The 26192-nt window shown below is 44.0% G+C and overlaps 1 protein-coding gene across 2 annotated transcripts in view; it reads right to left on the reverse strand.

Annotated features, from left to right (window-relative positions):
• Positions 1-2365: 2365 nt before the first annotated feature.
• Positions 2366-26192, reverse strand: part of INTS2 (integrator complex subunit 2) — a 306784-nt gene continuing 282957 nt past the window's right edge. The window contains exons 27-28 of one of the 2 annotated variants that reach the window (XM_086954934.1): positions 3748-3840; positions 2366-3632 (exon numbers count right to left, since the gene is read on the reverse strand). In XM_086954934.1, the coding sequence (XP_086811060.1) occupies position 3632; positions 3748-3840 (94 nt within the window). In that variant the 3' untranslated portion in view covers positions 2366-3631. The remainder of the gene's footprint in view (positions 3633-3747; positions 3841-26192) is intronic. The other variant, XM_086954935.1, reaches the window with a different exon arrangement.

The raw sequence follows: 26192 nt of genomic DNA on the forward strand, positions 1-26192 counted from the left end.
GGAACCAAAATACTCCCCTTCCAGGATGCTGGAATACATTTTTTAATGTAGCAAATCCTAAAAAGGGGAAATAGGATTTTACTCCAGGATACTGGATTTTGTTTCAACACTGATATCGGGATTTCATCAGGACCCATGGCACCTGATGGACGCATGTCCCTTATAGCGAATTCTATAAATAGTTCTGAGGGGTATTCAGTTATAGAAATAGTATCTTCCTCAATTCCCCTAAGTTTCACATGCAGATCATTCTTAGCATACAGACTTAAGATGTAATGGACCCAGGTTTGTTCGGAGATAGGGATTGGAAGTGGACGCACTCTAGAACCACATCCCTCCCCAATAAGGGTCCAGAATTGTCTAGAGTTCCCATGAACAGCGGCTTCCCGTAATCCAATCCATAACAGGTCCTCTTTTTCTCTTTTCATTTTTTTCTTTATCCTGCTTCTCCTCCTTTTAAGGAGAGATATTTTCTGAGATCTTTCTACTGCACCACATATGTATTGTTCCCTCACCAATTTATTTATTTCCTTATTAAGGGAAACAACTGCCTTAGGGAGGGTGTTTTTTTCCTAATTAAATTCGATTTTTTAACGGCAGAGATAATCTCCTTTATGAAAGCATCAAAAGAGGACTGTTCAACCCCCTGCCAATTGCTTAAATTGGATAGTGTTTTTTCAAGAAGAGGTTCCAAACCCTTCATAGCTTTATAATCCCAGAAACATCTTCCTGTTTTTTGGAAGGTGACTACATCCCTATCAAACGCCCAGGTGTCAGAATTAGGAGGCTCTAAAAAAAGCGTTAGTATAATGACATTATGGTCACTAAGGGTAGTGTCCATAACAACCAAATCCCTTAAGAGAGAGAAAATAGGGTGGTCAACAATTATGTAGTCTAAAATTGATTTGCTATTGAAGGAGCTATGAGTATAGTTTGCAGGAACATCGGATGGGAGCCTACCATTAACTATAAGTCCCTCCGTGCTATATAGTTCTTCCAGCAGCAATTTACCCCGTTTATTTGTTTTTATGTTATCTGGAAAGAGGGCTTGGGGTATCAGTAAAACCTCCTCTTTTTCTTTATTCCTAAATAGCTCTAAACTATGATTGGACACTTTACAATTTAAGTCACCAACTAACAAAAAATTAGAGAGAGGAGCTATTTTTTTAATTTGTCTAATAAAAATAAACATTTTCTTCATCAAAGTATTAAAAAGATCACCTGGCGGAATATAGGCATTTATTATAACAAGGGGGTGTCTCTCCCAGTTTTATCTAAGTTGGAGAGAGTCACTGCCTGAAAAAGGTTACTGGGATCTGTATGGTGAGAGAAACTCCACTTTATTGTATTGGATAATAGGCAAGCAATTCCCCCTTTTGCATGACCTCTACTAGAGGGGGTTGCCGCCACCTCCAATACTAGAACAATAAACATAGTTTTGGACTGCTACAGAACAACCAGAGCTTATTCCTTCCTCGACTCCAAATGTAGAGGTATTACAAAGAAAAGACCAATAAACCACCCATCTTACCGCCTGCTACTTCTCCTGGCACAGAAGACGTTCTCGTAGACTTTAATCAATTTTTCTCTCTCTCTTCCAGAGTAAATCACAGCATTTATGTGTATTGCTCTTTCTTTCCCACTGCCCACCCAAGTGTTCATTCCCACATATACATATGCTTTCACAATAAAGTCAGGCCTATTGCTGTTGTCGTAACTTTCCATAATGAACCTATCAGACCTATATCATCTGACCTAACGTTTGCCAAAGAACCAATCAGCCGATAACGGTAAAAAAAAGTTATCCACTGTTCTCCAGCATTGCATCATTCATAGTTTGACAATCTTAAACCTTTCCCTATTGTCAAGATAGGAGTCCTACTGTAATTATACACTAGCAGTAATGTTTACATTTCATAGAAAAAATTGAAGACTGTTTTGCTTTTGAGAAAATACCCAAAACCAAACTAATGAGATGAAGGCAAACCAAATTACGCTCCCCAAAAGCCACTATACCTCAGATTTTCTAAGCACACGTGATGAAGGAGGAAATATAGAAAGCCTATTACTGGAGAGAAGTGCAGGTTGCTTGTGGATCTATGAAAGAAACTAATGCTGGAGAACCATAGTTCCAGGTAAGGTCATTTTTCTCTTTTCAGCACCGATTCTTTCTTAGCTTGACATGTTTGAACCAGAACAGCAAACTTTATAAAATTAGTAATATATTAAACAGCTATTCAAGCTTCATGCAATAATGTCAGTTTAGAAACGGAGATGTCATATACTCGTAATGCAAAAAGAAGTTTACCTCAGCTAAAATGATGCCAAGGAATTGCATGTCAGACTCAAAATCTCTAAAGGCTTCTGTATTTATGTTTTATTTTATTTATTTGATGAGTTTTATATAGCGCTGGCTAGACCCAGAGGTATCAGAGCGCTTTACATAAGAGTTACATATTGTTACAAGGTTACATCATAAAGAATTTACATCAGTTACTAGGATGTAACAAGGAATAGAAAAAAACGGGAATATGAGAGCGTAGATGATGAAGAGAGAGAGTGGTAGAAGGAAGATCAGATGACACACAATAGACAGTAAGGTGAAACAAGGCGCTGATCAGATGCATGAGTCTGTCAAGGGTAATGATGTCAGTTTCAGCTTCAAAGACCCCAGGTACCGCGGAAACGAAAATGGCCGCAATTGCGGGTAAACACAAATCGGGTCAAAAAAATAAAAATAAAAACCAAACAGGACAACAACAACAAAAAAACCTACCCCACGAGTAGGGGTAGCTCCCAGATCTATAGTGAAGGAAGTCAGAAGGCTGTGTTGAACACCCACGACACATCGGCAGTCCAGTGATAACAGAAAAGACGAGGGAGCGCAGGCAGCAGCCTCGTAAGGGAAAAGGAGGCCATGGGGGTCAGGCAGGCGCTTCAATGCGGCCGAGGGAAACCAACTCGGAGATGCGGATAGCCGCGTCGTGGCACTCTCGGGATGGCTCTGACGGGGGAAGACAAGAACCACACAACTCTATTAAAGCCCCAGACTAGGTGCCTTACACAAAAAGGGGGGTTTTTACCCATGCAGTCACGGGGACCTGGGCGCTATGTGGTACATGAAGAACAGGGGGTCCCCGCAAGAAGAAGAATGACAGTGAGAAGTTTGTTAAAGTTGAAAATACTTCCAAATTAATTTTTTCGAAAACTTTTTCACAGTATTGCAATTTATTAACAAAACTGGACACATCAAAATAAAGACATATGTTCGATAATTAATCAGCAAACTTAAGAAGCCCCAAAGGGAGGAGAGGAAGGAAGGGAAAGGGGGTGCTCATAAGAAGGAATTACAGAAAAGTGATAGTCATATTGAGTCAGACCAATCACAAAATTGACATTGGCAATTAAACATTTCAAATGTAACATCCAAAATTGGAGGACAAAATTGATGCAATTATGGAAAGGACATTCGCCGGTGTAAACCACATCAATGGTAATGTCAGGGACTTGAGACCGGATGTCGGAGAACCACAAGCCGTCGACGTTTCGACCCCTGTATTGTAGGTCAAGTTAATTCCTTAAATGGGGTCTTCATCAGGACAGAGAGGGTGAAGTAGGGGGGGCGCCAAATTCTGGAATTTAGAGAGGAGGAGTTAAACATTTAAAAGAGGGGTGTACATAAGTATCATAACAGATTAATTGAAGACGTCGTAAAAACGGCGTCAAGGTGTAAAAACACACAATTACCATGAGCAGCAGGCTACAAGGCGCTCTGCTGTTGGAACTGGGGTATCCCACTCAATCGTAGAGGAATATCCACCGCGAAACCCAAATCGCAAACTACAGAGGAATTAAAAAACAGAAGAGAGGAATCAATGATGGGATTGTAGCGGAAGGACATCTCTTTTTTTTTTTTTTTTTTAAGTTTTATTGTTTTATTGCAAGGGAATACAGCAAAGCATAATAATAAGCAAAATAACACAGTATCTTAAAAAAAAGAACAAAATATATAATAATTTTTTAACGGAGTACAAAATGGAAGAAAAAATATAAAATGCAGAAAATTAAATCCACTCGGAATTGGTGCCCACATTTTTTCCCCCATGATTCTTTTTTTAACCCCCTTAAGCTTATAGATAGCAGATTCCATATTATACATAAATAATAATTTTTCCCGCCACATGAAAAACGTGGGGGGATCCTGGCTGATCCATTCTTTAGTAATACAGGATCTGACTGCGGCCATGCAGAGAAAAAGGAAATAAGAAATTGGTCTGGGCCTAGTAACAGTGTGATCTATACCAAGTAATACTAATTCATTAGTTAACTTTATGTTACATTTCAAAATAATAGATAAAAAAGTTTCGATTTGTTGATACAGCAATGATAATTTAGAACAAAGAAAAAACATATGTAATTCATCGGCTGCATACAATCCACATCGACTGCAGTTCGTGCCTACCGTCGTGCTCCATTTAACTACTTTACTTGGAGTATAATAAAGATTATGGATACACATGAAATGTTGGGATTTCATCATCCCAGTTATGAGACACTCTGCAGCCATTTTAATCGACAATAAGATATCAACATCCAATATACCTAGACTGTTAGCCCATTTAATCTGACATTGTCCTAAATCATCCACGTATTCCTGCATTAGGCTTAAATATATAGCGCCTATCCGAGGTTTTTTTTGTAAAAGCTCTAGTAAGGGAATTTTAACTGGAGGAATTGAAGGATGAATCTGTAGGAAGCTACGAAGTTGTAAGTATTTAAAAAAATCATTTCTTCCCACAGAAAAATTTGTCATTAAATCCTGAAATGAAATCATTTGACCGTTATAAAATAAATCACCCAGATGCTTTATTCCTTTCTGCTGCCACCTATACATAGTTAAATCATAAAACATTTCTGGCAATAACTCCGATGATGGAAGAGGAGTGTAGAAATTTAATTTCACTAGTTTAATGTGTTTTCGAATTTTTTGCCGGACTCCAAAAGCTGATTTCAGTGTCTTATATTTGTTTTTTTTGTGATAGCTGGGTTCTACTATTCTCAAAAAGCTACCCTTAACTTTCTCACCCAAAATCATTTGGTAAGTTGATGGGGTCTGGCAATCTACAAGTTCGACTCTATCACCCAAAATTAAGGGGCCAATGTATTGTAAAACAGCAGAAAAGTAATAAAAAAGAAAATAAGGGACATTCCATCCGCCACATTCCTTGCTAAGAATCATTTTCTTAGCAGCTTTTCTGTGACGTTTATAGCCCCAAAGAAATCGAAATGCAGTTCTCTCTAGATTTTTAAAGGAAAGTAATTGGAAATCCAAAGGAATTGTGCGAAATAGGTATAGGACCTTCGGTAAAACCAACATTTTTAAAATGTTAAGTCGACCAAAGAGAGATAACCGTAAATGATCAAGACGCTGTAATGAGGTGTTTATTTGGGTTATAATAGGGTTTAGGTTGCGCTCTGGAATCTTTTCTATAGGTAGCGAAATTTTGATTCCTAAATATGTAACTTCTGAAGTGGTAGAAATATTTGCAGGTGGGTTTTCTCCTGAGCACAGAACTTGAGTCTTTTCCAAATTGAGTTTATAACCCGAAAAAAACCCGAACTGTTTAGCAATCTGGTCAATGATAGGTAAGGCTGTTTGAACGTCTGTATTTGTAATCACAATATCATCGGCGTAAGCAAGGACTCGATAGTTATTATTAGCTAGGTGTATGGGTTTGATATTAGCTTCCAAAAAAAACCGATTAATTAAAGGGTCAATATAAAAAGCAAAAAGTAGGGGAGAACAGGGGCATCCCTGACGGGTACCCCTGGAAATTAATAAAGGTGATGATAATTGCCCATTGATACGAATGTACGCTCTGGGGGTGATATACAAAGTTTTCAAAGCTTTAATGATCCCCTGTCCTAATCCCTTCCTGAGCAGAATTTCCCAGAGATAATCCCAAGCGACCCGGTCGAAAGCTTTCTCAGCGTCTAAAAATACGAGTCCAATATTAGACCGAGTTGCTTGGGACCAATCCAAAAAGGAAATCGCACGTCGAATGTGATCGGCGGTATCTCTAGCTGGGATAAAACCATGTTGGTACTTAGAAACTAAAGGGGAAATAATATTGGAAAGTCTTACCGCTAAGTTTTTAGATTTTAGATTGTGGAGAAGTGTGGCTCAATGGTTAAAGCGGCTGACCCTGATGCAGAGGTCTGGCCCGGGACCAGGGTTCAATTCCCCGCCTCTGCGGGTCTTTGGCTCAAAATTCCACGGACCTGATAATTCTCGCCTCGGTGCCTATTCCAATCATAGAGCCCCACTCTGCAACTCTGGGCAATAGCTTGCTTAATCTCCACAACGGCCCCCACAACGCTAAGGATACCTGGCCTCCACCTTGGGGGTGCCCAGGAGTGGACACCTCACAGGAAAAGCCAGGATGGGTTCCACAGCGGTATTCGTACAAGCGTATTGAGACCCTTGCGGGTGAGTAGTGCGCTATACAAGTATCAATTTACAGAAAAAATTTTACTGTCAGAATTTATAAGTGAAATAGGGCGAAAAGATGAGGGTAATAACGGAGGTTTGCCTTTTTTAAGAAACACCGTAATGATAGAGTCATGCCATGATTGAAGGGAGTTACCTTGCTGTGCATTCAAACATAAATCCAATAGTTCTGATTTTAACGCATTCCTAAAGAATTTATAAAATTCTAAAGGAATAGCATCAGGTCCTGCGGCTTTTCCTGAAGCTAGCGACATTAGGGAGAGTTCGATCTCCTCCCAGGTAAATGGTAGGTCTAGTTTCTCCTTCTCTTCATTAGATAGGGTAGTATTCAGTACTGGGTCAACAAACTGGTTAATCTGGTCTAAACAATCAGGGCGATCATCATCTGCATACAGTTTGGAATAAAAATCACTAAAGACTCTCAGAATATCTTCCATTTTGCTAACAGTCGTCCCTGTATGATTATTTATTTTATTGATACTAGCAAAAGCTGCTTTCTGTCTCGCCCTCTTTGCCAATAATTTGCCCGAATTTTCCCCAACTTCATATAGCTCTGTCCTGCAGGCAGAGACTTGTTGCGCAAATTTCGTAGCAAATCGTTGATAAATCTTGGTTTTTAGAGCTGTTAATTTCTTTATAACAGTTTCAGTAGGTAATCCTTGATTGTATGCTTGCATAAATTGGACCTCTAAAGATCTAAGATTTTTAATTTCAGAAGTTTCCTGGACTCTGGCTTCCTTTTGTTTGCTTATTGAGTAGCTAAGTGTTTCACCCCAAACCCCACATTTAAAGGCATCCCAGACTATTTCTGGTGATGCAGTACCTTTATTATTAGAAAAGAATTCCGGAATCCAAGCATTCATACGGTCAATATAGGATGGGTCATACAGTAATTTACGATCAAAAGACCATGAACAGGTGGTGTTAGCGATATTCAGTGCAAACTTGAGTATTAAAGGATTATGGTCTGAAATACCTTTCGGAAGAACCTCGTATTCTACTTGCGCTAGATCATTGTATAATCCCTTAAATACAAAAAAAATAGTCTAATCTAAAAAATCTTTGGTGCGGTGCAGAAAAAAAAGTGTGCCCAAACATTCCTCTTCTTTTCTCATGGCCTACATCAGTTAGTCTGTACTCTTGGATGATCCCTTTAAGTGCTGTAAATACCTTCTTCTTCCTACCCTTATATGGAGTACTACTATGAATATCAAATGTTTCTTCCAAATGTAGATTAAAATCTCCACAAAAAATAATATTGGGTGACCATTGTGCCAGCTCTACACTTAGAAGATCAAGCGCACCAGAGTCATCCAATATAGATCCATACATGGAGCATATAGTAATAATTAGTCCTCCAACTTTAAGTTCAGCAATCACCCATCGTCCAGTTGAATCCTCTTTAACTCTTTTTACTTCCCCCATTCCACGCCTCTTGAGAATTGCGACCCCTCTTGTTGTAGAGCTCTGGCGAGAACATCCTACCACTTCCAACCCAAGATCTCTTAAGGTCCCTCTGTTAGACCAGGCGATATGGGTCTCTTGAATGCATACTACATCCAACCGCATACTTATTAACATCTGGGCCATTATACCTCTTTTTCTTTTATCATTCAAACCACATACATTGATAGAGTATATCGATAATTTAACCATTATGAAACATTTTTAAATAAACTTGACTAAACGCAAATACATGAGCAACAACTGCCAAAGTTCGATATCTGCCAGAAGTGAATCTTAAGCAAAAAACAAATACATCTTCCAACTGTATGACCTTGCACCCCGAAAGAAAGGCTTCTTCCCACCCACCACCTCCTTTGTTCCCCCCCACCCCTCCCTTCCCCCACCACCCCCCCCACCAGAAGCGTAAGGGCTATTGCCCTCATTGATGGTATGTGAGTGTCAGCTGTGAGTTACGCCCGGGTCTGACCCTCCTGACAAAATAGAAAAAAATAGAGTGCATCTAGAACTAGAAAGGCAGCAAAAAACAAAACAGTTAAATAGCAGAGCACACTGCTAAGGGGTCAGCCCATTCAAACTAAATACAGTGTTAAACATGACCTCCATCCTATAACACTTATCACATAATTTCTAAGTATTGTTGCGCTTTTATCTCCGAGACAAAAAATAAGGTTCTTCCCTTATGCACAACTTTAAGTTTAGCAGGATTAAGTAAGAAGGTTTGACCCCCCCTTAGCTTGCATTGGTGCCATAAGCTGTTTAAGTCTCCAACGTTGTTGAACAGTTGCAGCACAGAAGTCTGGTCTAACAAAGAATTCGTGCCCCAAGCCTTTTCTGGGTTTAGATGGTCTTGCCAAATCATATAAGATCTCACGGAGAAGATAGTTCTGCACACAAATGAGAATAGCTCTTGGATGTTTGTTCCTCCCTTCCTGGTCTGGTTTTTGATTACATGGGAACCGATGGGCTCTTATAATTTCTTTATCCCAATCCCATCCAGTGAGATCCTGAAAAGCATCCGAGAACAAATCTACTACAAACCGTCGAGCATCCTTCCCTTCTGACTTTTCACCAACTCCCAAGATACGTAGATTATTGCGCTGAGCACGATTCTCTAAATCCGTTAGTTTCCAGTCCACATCTTGCCTAGTACTATCCAAGTCTTTGATTGAGTTCTTTTGTAGCGTTAACTCATCCTCTACCGCCGATATACGTGTTTCAGTCTCTTGCACTTTCAAATTAGTGTCCGTACTAGACTTGGCCAATCGTCGAACAACATTTTGGATTTTACGTACAGCTCCCTGAGTCCGAAGACCCTCAGCCTTGGTTTCTTCTCTGTGAGTTAGAATCAGACGATACATTGAGGCCTGTAGCTTATATATGGACTTTAAAGTGATCTCCTCAGTTTTCTCTAATAACTCAGGAGTTTCAGAGTTTTCATGATCGGATTCATTATTTGCACCGGCCCCATCCCATTGAGGTTGATTCATGACTGTTATATTCTTCTTAGATTATTCTCCTATGTTTAATTTGATTAAAGCGAGGATTTCTTCACATAGGAGTAGACTAAGATGCAAAGTGACAGGGGCCCCTTTAGTGGACCACTGGCAACGAAGTGGCCATCAAGTAAGTGACCTGAGGTGGTTTGTTGTCGAAAAAGTTACGCTCAGCAGGAGGGGTGGTAATTTAATGACCATACTGAATACACGAGAAGCTAAATGGATGTCACTTTTGGACACCATTAAAAATGGGCTCAATGAATTAGATAGCAGCCTGTCACAACTGGCAGCACTTGGCTAATTCCTTCTGTAATATTTTGATGAGATTATAAACTGCATGACTGCAGATCCTGTTCATATACCCTCAGGATCAAGTAAGTGGTTCCGTTACATCTGTGGCCCCTTGCTAGAACCTCTTTAGTCAGCCCATCATGTGAGCTTTGTCTGACTTTGTCTCCTATAGCACCGTATGCAACCCTCTACCTACAGTACTCCCTTGGAGCCTGTTAATCCCGTATTAATTTAGTAAGTATGGTCTTCTCTTAATCTTTGGTTTTTACAACCATCAATAATTCATTTCAATCATGGATGCACAGTAATTGCCTGAAACTTAACGCGGAGAAGACTGAGGTTATGACCTTTGGCACAATCTCCCCAGAATGGTCACACACATGGTGGCCCAGTCAGATGGGCCCCCCTCCGGTGCCAGCCACTAAGGTCAGAAATCTTGGAGTGAGTTTTGATAACAGGTTATCTTTTGGATGCCATGTTAACAAGGTGGTTTCAGCTGCTTTCTTTGTACTGAAGAAAATAAAAAAACTCCTGCCGTATCTACCAGTATCTGCAGGAAAAACACTAGTTACCACCCTAGTATTTTCAAAATTAGATTATGGAAATGCTCTCTTTCTTGGTACACACAAATATATCTTAAACAAACTTCAGTCCGTCCAAAATATGTCAGCACGGATCCTGCTTAACATCCCTAGGCGACATTCCACTTCTGCAGCCATTCGCCATCTCCATTGGTTAAGGGTCGAAAGCAGGATCAAATTTAAAGCTCTTTGCATAGCCTATAAGGCCATTCACCAGACTGGACCGAAGTTTTTAAAAGAGGCTTTCCAGGTGTACATCCCCAAAAAGAATCTAAGATCAGCAGCTAGCTATCTTTTGACCGTCCCCCGGACAAGAACGGCTACTTGGGGTGACAGACGATTCTTGGTAACAACTCCCGTGCTTTGGAACTCACTCCCTTTGCACATTAAAACTGCTCCCACCCTTATTAATTTCCGCAAATCACTGAAGATTTGGCTTTTTAATCAATGAGAACGTGCTCTGATTGGTGCTGTAATCCTGAGTATTTGCTGCGCCTAGACACCTTAGGGTATTAGTTGGCAACTAAAAATTCCATAAATAAATAAATAAATAAATAAAATGAATAAATAAATTTCGAATTTATTAGTGTTACCTTTTTGTGTCTACAGCGATCCTTCTCAAACCCCGGCCCCCTGTTCAAGTGATACAGGATATCCGGCTGCACATTTTTGGCTCTGTAGTTATTTAAGGCCATCCTTGGCTTTAAACCTAGGTGAGCATCATAATATACCTCATATGGTGTTCCGTATTGTATCACTACTTGATCAAGTCGGACTTTTTTGGGCCTATACTAGTGCATGTTTGGACCCAATTTCCATTTCCTTAGATACCTACAATTTCTAGTTGCAAGGTGGTTCCTCCTTCCACCTGATACCAGAGTGAACACCAAATGGTCACGACTCACTGAGATGTCCTTCCCCTACAATCCCATCATTGATTCCTCTCTTGTGTTTTTTAATTCCTCTGTAGTTTGCGATTTGGGTTTCGCGGTGGATATTCCTCTACGATTGAGTGGGATATCCCAGTTCCAACAGCAGAGCGCCTTGAAGCCTGCTGCTCATGGTAATTGTGTGTTTTTACACCTTGACGCCGTTTTTACGACGTCTTCAATTAATCTGTTATGATACTTATGTACACCCCTCTTTTAAATGTTTAACTCCTCCTCCCCCTCTCTAAATTCCAGAATTTGGCGCCCCCCCCCCCTACTTCACCCTCTCTGTCCTGATGAAGACCCCATTTAAGGAATTAACTTGACCTACAATACAGGGGTCGAAACGTCGACGGCTTGTGGTTCTCCGACATCCGGTCTCAAGTCCCTGACATTACCATTGATGTGGTTTACACCGGCGAATGTCCTTTCCATAATTGCATCAATTTTGTCCTCCAATTTTGGATGTTACATTTGAAATGTTTAATTGCCAATGTCAATTTTGTGATTGGTCTGACTCAATATGACTATCACTTTTCTGTAATTCCTTCTAATGAGCACCCCCTTTCCCTTCCTTCCTCTCCTCCCTTTGGGGCTTCTTCAGTTTGCTGATTGATTATCGAACATATGTCTTTATTTTGATGTGTCCAGTTTTGTTAATAAATTGCAATACTGTGAAAAAGTTTTTGAAAAAATTCATTTGGAAGTATTTTCAACTTTAACAAACTTCTTACTGTCATTCTTCTTCTTGCGGGGACCCCCTGTTCTTCATGTACCACCAGACTAGGTGCCAGCGGGATGCCAGGCAGCAACAGCAACGGACCGGCCCGCAGGCGAAAGCCCGATCTCCTCGTTGCATTCTAGCCTAATTCTTTGCTGCTGAGCTGCGGGATGGAGGCAACCGCGTCTCGGTTCCCAGAAGGAAGGCGGGCGGCCACGCGTCCCAGCAACAGTCCCAGTAAGGCCTCGCAGGCAGTCCGCGAATCGCAGCAAAGCCAAGGTCCAGAAAGGAAGAATCAATCAGCGGGGCCATGGTCTACGATGCAGTGAACAAGCAACTGGCAGCCCCACAGGAGCTCACCGGGAGGCGAAGGAAGCAAGGAGAACCAGCGGAAGGAGGACGAGCACTATGCCCGATGTCCGGCTGGGTAGGTGATGGCCGAGGTAGTGAACCGGAGCCGATCTCCTCTATAGCTGGCAGAGCAGCTCCACCTGACATCGGCCATGTTGGTCAGGATCAGCCGCCAGTAACATCGGTCACAAATGTGTGGCGCCCGATAGATGTCAGGCACAGAGATTCCAACATGTAATGCTGCCAAAAGAACAAGTTATTTACCTTTGGTAACACTTTTCTGATAGAGACTCTTATCTAGCCACAGATTCCTCACCATCACTCACATCCTCTCAGAACTATGATTAACTCCATACATTAATAAGATCCCAAGTTTAAGAATTTACACACTGGCACACCAATTTGCTTTTGGAGCTCTGCGTCTGGGGTTGCGGACATGCTGGAAAGCAACTGACATCAGCGTGCAGGAGTGGCACCTATATAGGCTCTGCGCTCCATTTCCAGAATGGAACGGCATCAGTGTGGATTGACACAGCACAACCTACCAGCACGCAGAGGTACTGCTGAAAAGTTTCCGGATCCACTCTTAGGCCAATAAAATATTCAAAATGTAAGGAACCTGCGGCTAGGCTAGAAGTCTCTATCAGACTCTGCACTTATGAGCCAACACTGTAGTATGTATTGGACAACCAGCTTTGAAAATGCTGAGTTTAACTGCCAAAGCGATCCATGTAGACATACCTTGTTTGGCAATAAGACGTTGTTTATGTGACTGCCAAAAGTCAATCTTCTGAATGTTTTTGTCCATTTAAGATAAAACTTCAAGCATTCTTTGAACATCTAGTAAGTGAGCAGTCCTTTCCTCCACTGCCACAGGATCCTGGAATACAGCTCTAAGGACATTAGGGTCATTATAATCAAAATGTGTTGGCACCCTTGAAATAATTTTTGGCTTAGTACCCAACATAATCCTGTCCTCACGGAAACATAAATGCAGCTCTTTAATAATAAAATCTTAGACCTCACTCGTCTGCTTTACGTATAGGTTGATATGGTAGGTTCATCTAATGACTGATCACCGTGATAAGTTCCCACATTGGATGCGGGAGCCATACAAGTGGAAATGGTCTGAAAAGTATTTTAATGAATTGCTTGATGATTCTAATGCCCAACAGATATCTGGAAGAAATGTAGGTAAAACGTACCCATCACAAGAAGGAATTTAGAAGTTGCAAGTCCTAACATCACAGATTCAAATGTTGAAAACAGTGACTGTTCACAACTGCAAATCAGTCCTAGGATGTTTTCCTATATTCTGATCATTCCTTTGTGCAGGCTCCAGATATTCCCTTTGCAAGAGTAGTTTGATGCTCAGTGACTTCGGGTGTACTTGTCCTTCGAAGATCCAGATTCAGATCGCGCTCAGTATAAAGACTGCACTGGAATGGTTGAACTTGGCAATCAACTAAATAGTGGGCCTGCCTTTACCATCAGAAGCAGGCCCTTTTGTGATGATCACCTATTTCTAGATGGTTGAGGTACCCAGTTGCAGTATGTGGGGACCAGGGTCTATTGAATAGAGTCAGAGGCGCTTCATATAAACATCCTAGAACTCAAAGCTGTCAGAAGAGGGCTGCACCCGTTTCTCATAAGATTAAACAATTAATAATTTCTTGAAAGGATTAGACAAAACTACTGTGTTTTATAGACACAAACAAGGAGGCACTTTCAGAGGAGTCACATCTTTTAGAATTTTAGAACTGTTCCATTAATTATGCATTTTTACTGATAACAGAACACTTACTAGCAGCAGACGTCAGTCACGAGTGTAGGCTGAACCAGCAATTGATAGAGAAGGTCTTTCATCCCTGGGGCTATTGGACACTGGATTTATTTACAACGCTGGAGACTAAGAAATGCGGATTCTCTCAAGGGGGGGGGGGGGGCTTCAGGATCGAGGAGACACTATAGATGTCATTGTCGAAGATCTTTCCATGTATCTTTTTGCGCTTTCTCTCTATGAGCATCCATGACACTTAAGAGGGACTCTACAAGTAAAATTGACATGGCTCCGGCAGTGCCTTCATCTGTCAGAAATACAATGATTCACCTCAACAGTCGACAACCTAAACAATTACAAGTTATCAAGTATGACTGGTGCTCATCTAAGTTTGTAACCATAACCAAACAACATTGTGTCTCTTATACTTGTTAGGGTTAGTTAAATCTGCTCTCAAGCAAACCTCCGTTAAGGTTCATTTGGGGGCTACAGCAACATATCTGGTTAAGCGACTTACAGGTTGTGCAGAATGCAGCAGCTCACCTCATTCTGAAGATTCCTCTCGAATGTCTATTTCTAACCTACCAAAACAATTGCACTGGTTGCAGGTATCAAAGCGTATTATGTTTAAAGCTTCGGTCCTGGTGCACAGAGCGTGCATGGGTCAGCCCCTATCTATCTGACAGACAGGTTTCAAGATATATTGTCCATCTAAAACGATGATGTTGTCGGATATATATTTGCTGGAGAAACAGGCAAGAAAGTGCTTCACTCTTTTACCCTATGCCAAAGTGCAAATGTGATGCAATTCAGGAAGGAGTGTAAAACTTGACTATTCTCAACCCACTAATGCCGGCAGTTCCAACTGATGTACCTTTCCACCTTAGTGGTGGGATGCCTTTTCTGAGCAGTTGATCACGCTGCACAAACTCCCACACTCATTCAATTGGTTGTTCCTTGTGATGTGGTCATGGCGCTTACCTGACTGTGAATGGCAGCAAAAGGGATTGCACCGTCACAGCTGTTGTTAATAAAGGGTGTTGGGCTAATTGGTTAATTGGGGGTGGGATTTGTTTGCCTAATAAAAAAGTCTTGGTTTGGCCAGAACGATGAACAGTCTTACCTGCGTGTCTTGGTGATTACTACCTGCAACTTGGCGACGAAGGTAGGAGTGTTGCGAAGCTGTTCTCCCGCTTTTCTTCTGGTGCAGCAGTGGATTGGTGGTGTTTCTACACGCCGATTTGCGCATCTGTTCGGCGTTGTGGGCGCCTGGTCTGGCGTTTTCCTTGTTCCGTGACCGGTGAGAGGTGTTTTCCCTCCCTCGCCTGGCGTGGAGGTGTTTAGGGGCGTGGTCGGAGTAGTCTCTGTGTGTATGCTGGTGGGCCGGCTGGTTCGCGGCCTTCGACGGCGCTTCGGCTGTCAAAGTCAGCACTGTCCTGCTTCTTGCTGAACAATGTCTCCTGCTCCCTGGTGAATGCGACTTGAAGTTATAGCGGCTGTCTTTGCTTGTGCCAGTCTTGGAGGTCTGACAGGCTGCTTCTTTCATCTTTGATGCCGGTTGACCTGGCGAAGTTCCCTGGTGGGGTTTCACTGGACCTGGGACAGTATTGTGCATGATTGTGCAGTTTGCTGGGTCTATTGTGGCTGGGGTGCCCGGCTGGTGCGGGCATTCTTCCTCCACTTTGGGCACGCTTGGTGATTCATCCAGGAGAGTGCAGTCATGTCCATGGTCCCCCCGGTGGAACACTTCTTGCTGGATGGCCCCCCGTCTGCGCAGTTGAAGGAGTGGGTAGATCGCTTGGAAACCTACTTTGAGGCCATTGACCTGGATGTGGAGAGGAGGCGTCCAATGCTATTGCATCTTGGTGGGGCAGCCATTCATCGGCTGGGGCGGTCGGTGGTGGAGGAGACGCCTAATACTTATGACACTCTGAAGTAGGCCCTGACTGCACACTTTGAGCCTCTGGCGAATCCTGATTATGAAAGGTTTCTGCTACGCCAGGCAAGGCAGGTGCCCACAGAATCTGTGGATGTCTTCTTTGCCCGATTGCGGGTGTTGGCCAGCACATGTAGGTTGCCAATGCGGCAGATGAGATACAGGCCCAATTCATACAGGGCTGTTATTCCAGCAAGCTGCGAGAGGCAATACTACAGGTGCCTAATATGCCGATGGAGGATATGTTGACCCGTGGTCGGTCAAAAGAACTTTCAGAGGTTAGGGCGGCCCATATGGATGACGCTCTCCAACAAGTGGTGAAGTAGGAACCAGTAAATGCTATGAGGGTTCAAGGGTCAGAGAAACAGAAGATTATGCCTCGTAAGATGGACAGACGGCGGATATGCTATGGATGTGGGGGCTCATTTCCTCATTCTGGGACCTGCCCGGCGATTGGGAAGCGGTGTTCCAATTGCAATAAAGTGAACCATTTTGCGAAAGTATGTCGTTCGTCTTCTGTCCGGGGGTCTATTCCTGCGACTTCCGCCCCAGTACATGCTGCCCTTCCTGAGTTGGAAGATATGGATGATGATGGAGAGGTCGTCCATGTGCTGCATGCTCTACAGCCTGGGGGTGCAGTACGGAGGGGTTTGCCCAAATGTGATGTCAAGGTGGATGGTCATTTGGTGCCGGCTCTGATTGACACTGGCGCATCTATTAATGTAATGGCTGAATCTATGATGAAGGGACTGCCAAGCTTACCAGTGTTGAGTGGAACGTCCGTTAAAGTGTTCGCTTTTGGAGCCAGTGAGCCCCTTGTGTTAGCCAGGGTATTTTCTGCGGTGGTTTCTCATGGCACCCAATATGTGGTTACAGATATATATGTCACCAAGGAGGGTCATGGGATGCTGTTAAGCTGTCAGACCGCTGAGAACTTACATCTGGTGGTCTTTGCACTGGCTATTCATCAATGGACTATGGAGGACTTGTTAAGTCAGTACTCGTAACTGTTTGAAGGCATAGGTTGTCTGAAGGACCGGATGATCAAGTTGCACATTGATGGGTCTGTTCGACCAGTGGCACTACGCCATAGGCGGGTGGCTTTCCATCTTCGGCCGAAGGTGGAGGCGGAGTTAATAAAATTGGAAGAAGCTGGTATTATTGAGAAGGCAGTGGGTCCGACTCCGTGGGTATCCCCAATTGTAGTTGCCCGCAAACCTAAACAGCCTGGAGAGGTCAGAATTTGTGTGGATATACGATTACCCAATCTGGCAATTAAACGGGAGCCTCATCTTACTCCTACATTTGATGATATCGTGGTGGAAGTCAGCGGGTCCAGGTGGTTTTCTAAAATGGATCTCTGTGCTGGATATCATCAGTTGATGCTTGACCCTACTTCCCGAGGAATGACCACTTTTTCCACCCACGTTGGGCTCAGGCGTTATAAACGATTGAGTTTTGGCATCTCTAGTGCTGCTGAAGTGTTTCAGGACACTATTCGAGGAGTGCTGGCAGGACTGGAAGGAGTAATTAATGTCAGCGATGAAATTTTGGTTCATTCTCCCACTTTAGATGGGCATCATAGTCGTCTGAAGGACGTATTCCAACGTTTGCTGGATCATGGTTTAACTTTACATAGAGAGAAATGTGAATTTATGAGAACTGACATTTCATTTTTTGGTTACCGATTTTCACAGGATGGCGTATCTCCTGATTCTTTGAAAGTGTGTGATATACAGACTGCAGCAGCTCCTGTCAATGTGTCTGGGGTGAGAAGTTTCATGGGCATGGTGAACTATTGTGGATGCTTTATCCCCGGATTGTCTAATTTGACAGCCCCTTTGCGTGAACTTACAAAATCCAATGTTCCATGGGATTGGGGTTCTGAGCAGGAATCTGCATTTCAAGCTACAAAACGGGCATTATCTGCAGACACTACCTTGGCTTATTTCAATCCGGCATTGGATTCAGAACTTGCTGTGGATGCCAGTCCTGGTGGATTGGGGGCGGTACTATCTCAGCATCAAACTAATGGGGAATTGGCTCCTGTGGCATATGCCAGTCGTGCTTTGACTGCTACTGAGCAGAGGTACTCTCACATAGAGAAGGAGGCCATTGCGGTGCTGTGGGGATGTCTTCATTTCCATTTGTACTTATATGGTCAGCCTTTCGTAGTCTACACGGATCATAAACCACTCATTCCTCTATTTATGGGTTCTTCATCAAAACCACTACCACGAATTTAGAAGTGTATTCTGCAGGTGCAGGATTACTGTTTGACGGTGGTTTTTCGTCCTGGGGCGTTGAATCCAGCTGATTATTTGTCCCGGCACTTTCGACCTGCCTCTGTGTTGGAGGAAAATTATGCTGAGGAGACCGAGGAATATGTACGGATGGTGGTTGAGCGGTCTCAGCCTCTCCCAATCTCTTTGGAGGAAGTTGTGGATGCTACTGTCCATGACGGGTGTCTTCAGTTATGCCTGGCTGCTGTTGGGACTGGAAAGTGGAACAGAGTCCTAAGTGCCGCCAAGTGTCGTACAGATGACGCTCAATCTACTTTGGTGGCGTTATTTCAGGTCCGGAGTGAATTGACTTGTTCCCCGCAGGGATGTTTACTGAGGGGATCAAGGCTGGTGATTCCAGCCAGTTTGCAACAGCGAGTGGTGGATTTGGCTCATGTGGTCCATCAGGGGGTAGTGAAGACGAAGTCCCGTTTGAGATCTAAGTTGTGGTTTCCTGGTCTGGACTCTCTGGTGGAGAACACTGTTTTGGGCTGTGCACTGTGCCAGGCTGCTGGGGGAGGAGATGCTCCCGCTCCAATCATCACTGAGGAGGTTCCTTCTTTTCCTTGGCAGAGAGCTAGTGCTGACTTCGGGTGTTTACCTGGCGGTCGTCATTTGTTGATGGTGATCGATGACTTTTCCAAATATCCCGAAGTGGAGATTATGGACTTTGTTTATTTATTTTATTTATTTATTTCTGAGATTTATTGAGCGCGAACGAATACCCGTAGGCGTCTCGGCGCTAGACTAATCAGATGTCTTTCCCCAGATATTAAAAACTTAGGCAGATCGCTGGGCCGTATCACTGATTAAACAGCCAGGTTTTTAATCTCTTCCGAAACTGCAAAAGTGAGGGGCTGGTTCTGATGTGTTGTGGCAGGGTATTCCATATCTTAGGGGCCGCAACTGAGAAGCGGCGGTCACCCCAGGAGACTGTTTTAGAACGTGGAACCACTAATTGGTTGAGAGTTATGGATCGGAGCTGTCTGATCGGTTTATAGGGAATAAGCTGGTCCTTGAGGGGGCGAGGTCCTTGATCGTGAAGTGCCTTATAGACTAGGCAGAGTGATTTAAACTTGATCCTGTTTTGGATCGTCAACCAGTGGTATGCCCTTATAGTGGCAAAAATGGGTGCGAACTTAGGTATTCTAGACAGCAGACGTGCTGCTGAATTCTGTATTGTCTGCAGCTTTTTAGTGACCCTGACTTGTGAATTTAGAAAAAGTGCATTGCAATAATCTAAGGATGATAGAACCAAGGAACTGACCAGTGTTTTGGCAGCAGCATCCGGCAGAAAAGGGATGATTTTCCTTATCATTCTAAGTTTATGATGGGCTGTGGCCGCTACTTTGTTCGCGTGTGCCTTGAAATTGAGATGATCATCAAAGGTTACTCCCAAATTCCTAACCTTAGCGGTCGGGCTAGGAGGGGTGCCAAAGGCTGGTGGCCACCAGGTTGCAGACCAAATCGGGGAGAGGGGTCCAAAATGAGCACCTCCGTTTTTATCGGAATTGAGCTTCAGGCAGTTACCTGCCATCCACTCTCCAATAGCCATCATTCCTTTTTGGAAGCGTTCTGCCACCTCCAGCCCGTCACCTTTAATGGCTAACACCAGTTGCGTGTCATCTGCGTATGAGGTTAGGCTCATCCCGTGTGCTTTGATCACACAAGCAAGGTCCGACACTTAGATGTTAAATAGTGTCGGACTAAGGGATGAGCCTTGAGGAACCCTACACGGTAGTGATAGCTTGGCCGATTGGTATGGCCCCAGTGTGACCGCCTGCGTTCTATCGGCCAGGAAGGAGGAGAGCAGGTCTCTCGCAGTGTGGTGAACGCACATCCGTCCGACACGGTCGACCAAGATCTTGTGGTCGACCGTGTCGAAAGCTGCCGAGAGATCAGGCAATACAAGTAATGCTGTCCCTCCCTGGTCACGGATGATTCTGATGTCATCTGCTGCTTTACCACTGCAAGTCGCACAATTCCTTTGTTCGATAAAATTATGACAACCCATGTTTTAATTTCTGAATTGCGGACTGACAATGGACCCCCTTTTTCTAGTCATGAGTTTTCCTCTTATCTTCAGTCCAGGGGTGTTGTACATCGTAGGGTGACTCCGTTATGGCCTCAAGCCAATGGGGAGGTTGAACGTTTTATGCGGACTTTGAATAAGACCCTTAGGATTGCTGTTACAGACCGCCAGGACTTGGATTGTGCTATCTTTTTGTTTCTGAAGGAGTACCGGCTGACACCTCATTCCACTGCTAAAGTCAGTCCTATGTCCTTGTGTATGAACCGTCCTATGGGTGATTTTGTGCCAGTGTTGGAGTCTCATCCAGCAAGTTATGCTGTCGTGGCAGAAGAACTGAGAAACTGGCAGACGAAGAATGACAAAGTGGCACTGAGCCGAGGGGCTAAGGCCCGGACATTTGATGTTGGTGATGTAGTAATGATGAGGAATAGGCATCGAAAAGGGAAGCTTAGTTTGCCATTTGAGCCTGAGCCTTGGGTCGTGAAGTCTGTTCATGGAACTAAGATTACTGTGTTGAGGGGTGGGGTAACCATATCCAGGAATTTTTCTTTCTTTAAAAAGTTTTATGACAGTGGTAATGATGTTCAGGACAGGAGTCACATTTTGTCTTCAGATGAGAGTTCCGTATCATCAGATTTTGGGGATGATGTACCAGCATATCTCTCTCCACCTCCTCTTCCTCCACCTCTACCTCCTCTTCCTCCTCTGGTCCCGGTGGGGGTGGATGTAGTATTTAGACACAATGACTTAACCCCTGTGTCTCCCGTTGGTGACTTGCCGTTAGGCCCTAAACATCAACCGAGGGGCACGGGTCGCTGTCAATTGAGGAATTGTCCTGCTCGTTCCACACGTCTAAGAGATTATGTCACTTATGTAAGATAATATATTCATTTTGCTTTCATTGTAAATTGGGGTGGAATGTGATGTGGTCATGGCGCTTACCTGACTGAATGGCAGCAAAAGGGATTGCGCCATCACAGCTGTTGTTAATAAAGGGTGTTTGGCTAATTGGTTAATTGGGGGTGGGATTTGTTTGCCTAATAAAAGAGTCTTGGTTCGACCAGGACGATGAACAGTCTTACCTGCGTGTCTTGGTGATTACTACCTGCAGACATAACATTCCTGTTACCCGTCTAATTATTTTTTCAAGATGCACAATAGCTACCTAAAAGTCAATATATAACAACGAAAATGATGCAGTGCAACATCTGAAATACTAAACAAACATTAAATAATCTCCCAAATGAGTGAATCATGTCTTCAAATTCTTGTGAAAAATTGTTTTCCTTTGTTATTCCTTTATGGGATATTTCTTCATCAAAAATGTTTCCTAAAAAACACAATACAATGTTTATAGCCAATGCCGACGCGACGCGTTTCGTCCCCATGGGACATCAAGGCTGTTTGTGTTTTTTTATTATTTCATTCGCAATTGTAGCAGACATGGGTCAAGTGCAAACCATACATGCAACTTTAAAATATGTAAGCTTAGTCTGAAAAAGTCTTTACAACGGTATGTCTATAATCATGACCAGTTTCTTTAGAGCTCTTGTACAGCACACACATAGTGGGGGAGGCCACTTCAGAGCCATAATAGAACAGAGAACATGCCCACTGTTGGGCCTGGGGTCTCCAAGTCACATAGGGTAGCTTGGCACTAAGTAACAAGGCCTAACTCAAAGGTACATGTGTTAAGTTTGCGCCACACCCCTCAGTAACAGAACGTCCATCCACTCCAAAATAAGGACACTACACCAATTTAGAAAAATACGGGTCGTTTTATAAAACAATACTTCTTTGTTCTTTTACTCCATCAGTCTGCATTGTCACTATTCACATCAAGTACTCCCCATTTGGTTCTTTGCATTAATTAAGTTCCCAACAGTACCCTGCATGCAGCAATTCAACAATTCCCCAGAAGATAAAAAGAAAACTCAGCAACAACTGCACTGTGTAATTTTTACATAAGCAGCATCAATATCACTTCCTTAAGGAGTAAACCAAAGGCACTTTACACTTTAAAATCTCCTTGTCTCTTTAACTAGAGAATCTTAAGTATTCAACCATCAGTTACACAGTGTTTACTCTTGGATATAAGGATTTGGGCAGTTCTAGAGTTTGAATTAGAAACAAGCAGGTTATTTGTCTACTGTGAGAACCGTTCTAATTTCCTTGACAGCCCTATTTGTTTTTACCAGATACTTAATAGGACCACCAGGCTCAGGTCAACTTACATGACCTCTCTGTACCACACTATTTGAATGTGGCAGGTTCAGAATGTCAAAAAGGGGGGGTTTATGGGAAATTTCCCGGGTACTTCCTCCACCTTGTCTCCTATTCCTTTTCCGCTCACTCACACAGAGAGTCTAATGGATTTCCCCAGTTCCGATGACTGCTAGCCTCTGATGGTTCTTTGTTTCACCTTACACTGAAATCCTGAATGGAAACAGTTTTCCCTCACCTTGCACTGCGTGTCAACAGCGAGGCCTTCCCCCCTCAGGCGCTGCAGCCGTGCGCTTCACTGAACAGTCTTACCGGGTGTTTGGCAGTCTCGCCCCGGTCAGGATACACAGCCTCTCTCTCTCCTCTCAACACGTTTCTGAGGCTCGGTGGTGTCTTCAGTCGAGGCACTGTTGGCTCCGTGCAGCTGAAAGGACCGGAGCCACACCGCGACTCTTACCGCGTTGCTATCGGCACTGCGTCCCGCCCACACCTCAGGCATCAGAGAGGGAGGGAGCGAACGCAGTCCGGCCTCCTTTGCTCCCCGCCCCTTCTTCCGGGTTAACGCTAGCCTGCCTCACTGGCCTTCGCGTAGTCTCCACAAAGGCACGATCGCCCAGCTGACCCCAAGCGGTCCTTCCCGTGGAATCTCCCTAACGGGCTTGAGGTAGGAGGGACAGTAGCCCTGTGACAGGGAAATCGGCCACGCTAACCTCAGTGAGGTAAGATAATTTTCTCAGACTGAGGGGCGCTTAGGCTTTACTCGACCCCACACACCTTGAGGAAACAGTTCAAGCTGGGTCCCGAAAGGGGTAGGAAAACAGTACCAATCTTGTTTAATAAATGCGGGTACTCCTGGTCGGATTCTCAGGCTGATCGTCCGCAGCTCTCCCTAAACAGCCCAGCCTGGTTTTCTCTCTGGAGCACAGTTTGATGTCTATAGCTAGGTATGACCCAGTGTTGATAGGGCTTAGTCAATAGGTAGGGGGACCCACTAACACGGTAGGGCAGCCGGCCCGTGGGACTATCTAACCCTTTACAGTGCGCCTTCCTCCCTACACTACTGCTTTACTCCTCACCAGGTTCAACCCAAGCTCCTCCGGTCACTCTAAAATGGCCGCTCACCCACTGGCCCTTTTATAGGCAGGTCACAGGCTATTAGAACTGGCCAGAAGGTTCTAGACCATTCCTATACTATCCTATGGGCCTTTTGCCTGGAATTACAGTTATAGCAGTTAATGGCGACCATTTTGTGGGTCTTGTAGATCTAATCAGGAAGGCACCTGGGCCTAAAAAAAAAGACTATGAGGGCGAAGAGCACCTAACCCCTAGATCAACACCTAAAAACCCAGTGGACATAAAAATTAAAGGTCTTGAGGGGCAAAAAGGGGACAAAAATAAATAAATAATTAGGAGGGACTACCCAAAGGCAGACAGGTCTAACACCCACCATCTTCGGGCATCCCTGGGGGGGGAAGCTATACTCATCCCGCTCGTAAGTATTTCTAATACAACAAGTGCCTGGAAAGCATTTTCTATTTGAACTTGTGCCTTGCCATGTTTACAACGAAGCAACTAAATAACGACTGTAGATGAAAGACTTTATTTAACCTCCCTGGTTTGGCTTCAGTCACTATGAAAACCATCTTCTCTCCCTAGTAGTCCGAGGCTGATAGCCAAGTGTTACTCTGTCAAAAAGTAAGTAGACTTCAGGGTGTCCAATACCAACTCTTACGGAACAAAAAGCCTGGTTTTTCAGAGTGCTTCGCTGTCTTAAATGGGCATACACAAAACTTAAGGGAGACTTTTCAAATGTAGATGCTTTTGTGTTCAATACCCTACATTTTCGGTACTAGATTTTCTGGGATGTCAAACACTCAACGGTACACACACAAACGTCAATTTAATCATGAGGTCTGTAAGTAAAATGCATACGAGGAACAGAATATTAACATAATTACATTAAACCAAAAACATTGCCAGACTCTACATAACAGCCTAACATACATTTGTTAAAGCTACATTCACACCTCTAACAGTGGCCGTAATCCTGCACTGCACACGTAGGCCGCACCTCCACCAAACCAGACAACCTTTGAAGCCTAAATAATGGCTTTACCAGGCAGACACTTGCAAGAGACAGGTTTCACCAGTTTCACAAACAGCAGCTAGTCAGCCTACAAAGAGCACTAAAAGGGTCGAGGGATCAGTGATGCCATGACAAGTGACCGGAGCTTCTGCAATGCCTTTCTCTACTGTGGAGTCTGTTTTGTATACACACATCCAGCCCAGGGCTTCATTCTGTGGGGCTCAGAAACCACTAACCCTGAAACCCTGAAGAACCCATATACTATTTTCCAGGTGCCTGGCGCCAAAGTGGTTGGGGGTACTGCAGGTGACATGCACTAGCTGACTCCGCGAGTCCTACTATGCATAGCCTGAAAACTCGCAGCACTGGAGGGCTCTTGTGGTGCATGGTTCCTCTGTGGACTCCAACATGACTTGTGTTCAAGACGGGAGCATCTTAAACTGCATGTTTCCTTATGTGCAAGTGCACTTGGGCACTTGTATTCGGAGATGGAAAATCTACACTCATGTGGAGCAGCTCCCTTTACAGCACCCTAGATCTTCCTGCTTCAAAGTCAATTATAGTCTGCACAAGAAAATTTCCGATAGGGACATCGGGACAGAGGCCTCGAGGTCAGGTGGTATCTGTCACAAAAAGGTGGGATCAGAGGCATCACTAAAGCACAAGTTACTACTTGTGTAACGATATATCTGTAAGAGACATTAGTTAGTGATAGATTCCTTACCTTAGAATATCCCCAGGCGTTGAACTGGATCCAGAAATGTTTGCGTAGCAGGTACCTTGCGCGTCGGTAGGTGTCGTCTGCGGCTCCGCGTCCGTTGTCGGCGTCGTCGGCGCCGTGATGACGTCGTCGGAGTACTTAGACGCTGCCTCTGCATGCTGACGTCAGTTCTTAGACACAGCTTTTCCGCACCAGAAACCCAGAGCTATGCTAAAAACGAACACTGCTGCCTTGAAACTAGGGCCCTGAAAGGGGATGACCTTAACCCTAGATATCAGTTCGCAGAAGGGGGAGGATGGGTGGGTCGGTAAGGAATCTATCACTAACTAATGTCTCTTACAGATATATCGTTACACAAGTAGTAACTTGTGCATCTGAAAGAGACACGTTAGTGATAGATTCCTTACCTTAGAATAGATACCCCAGCAATACCAACCCCGGTGGTGGGTCTGCGAACCAATAATCACACCAGAAAGTCCTGGAGGACGGAACGGCCAAAGAAGCCATCCCTCCGGACTTGGCTGTCCAGGCAATAATGTCTTGCAAACGTGTGCAGCGAGGCCCACGTAGCCGCCTGGCAAATGTCCTGCAAGGGCACTCCTCGGCCCAAGGCAGTAGTAGTAGCCGTGGCCCGAGTGGAATGAGCCCTCAGCCCAACAGGGTGTGCCTTCTTAGCCAAGGAGTAACACGCCTGGATACACAAGATGATCCACCGCGAGATGGTCCGCTTGTGCATCGCTTTCCCCTTCTTAACGCCCACGTAACCAACAAAGAGCTGGTCATCC

This window comes from Lissotriton vulgaris, chromosome 2_1 (assembly GCF_964263255.1).
Source record: "Lissotriton vulgaris chromosome 2_1, aLisVul1.2, whole genome shotgun sequence".
Lineage (NCBI taxonomy): Eukaryota > Metazoa > Chordata > Amphibia > Caudata > Salamandridae > Lissotriton > Lissotriton vulgaris.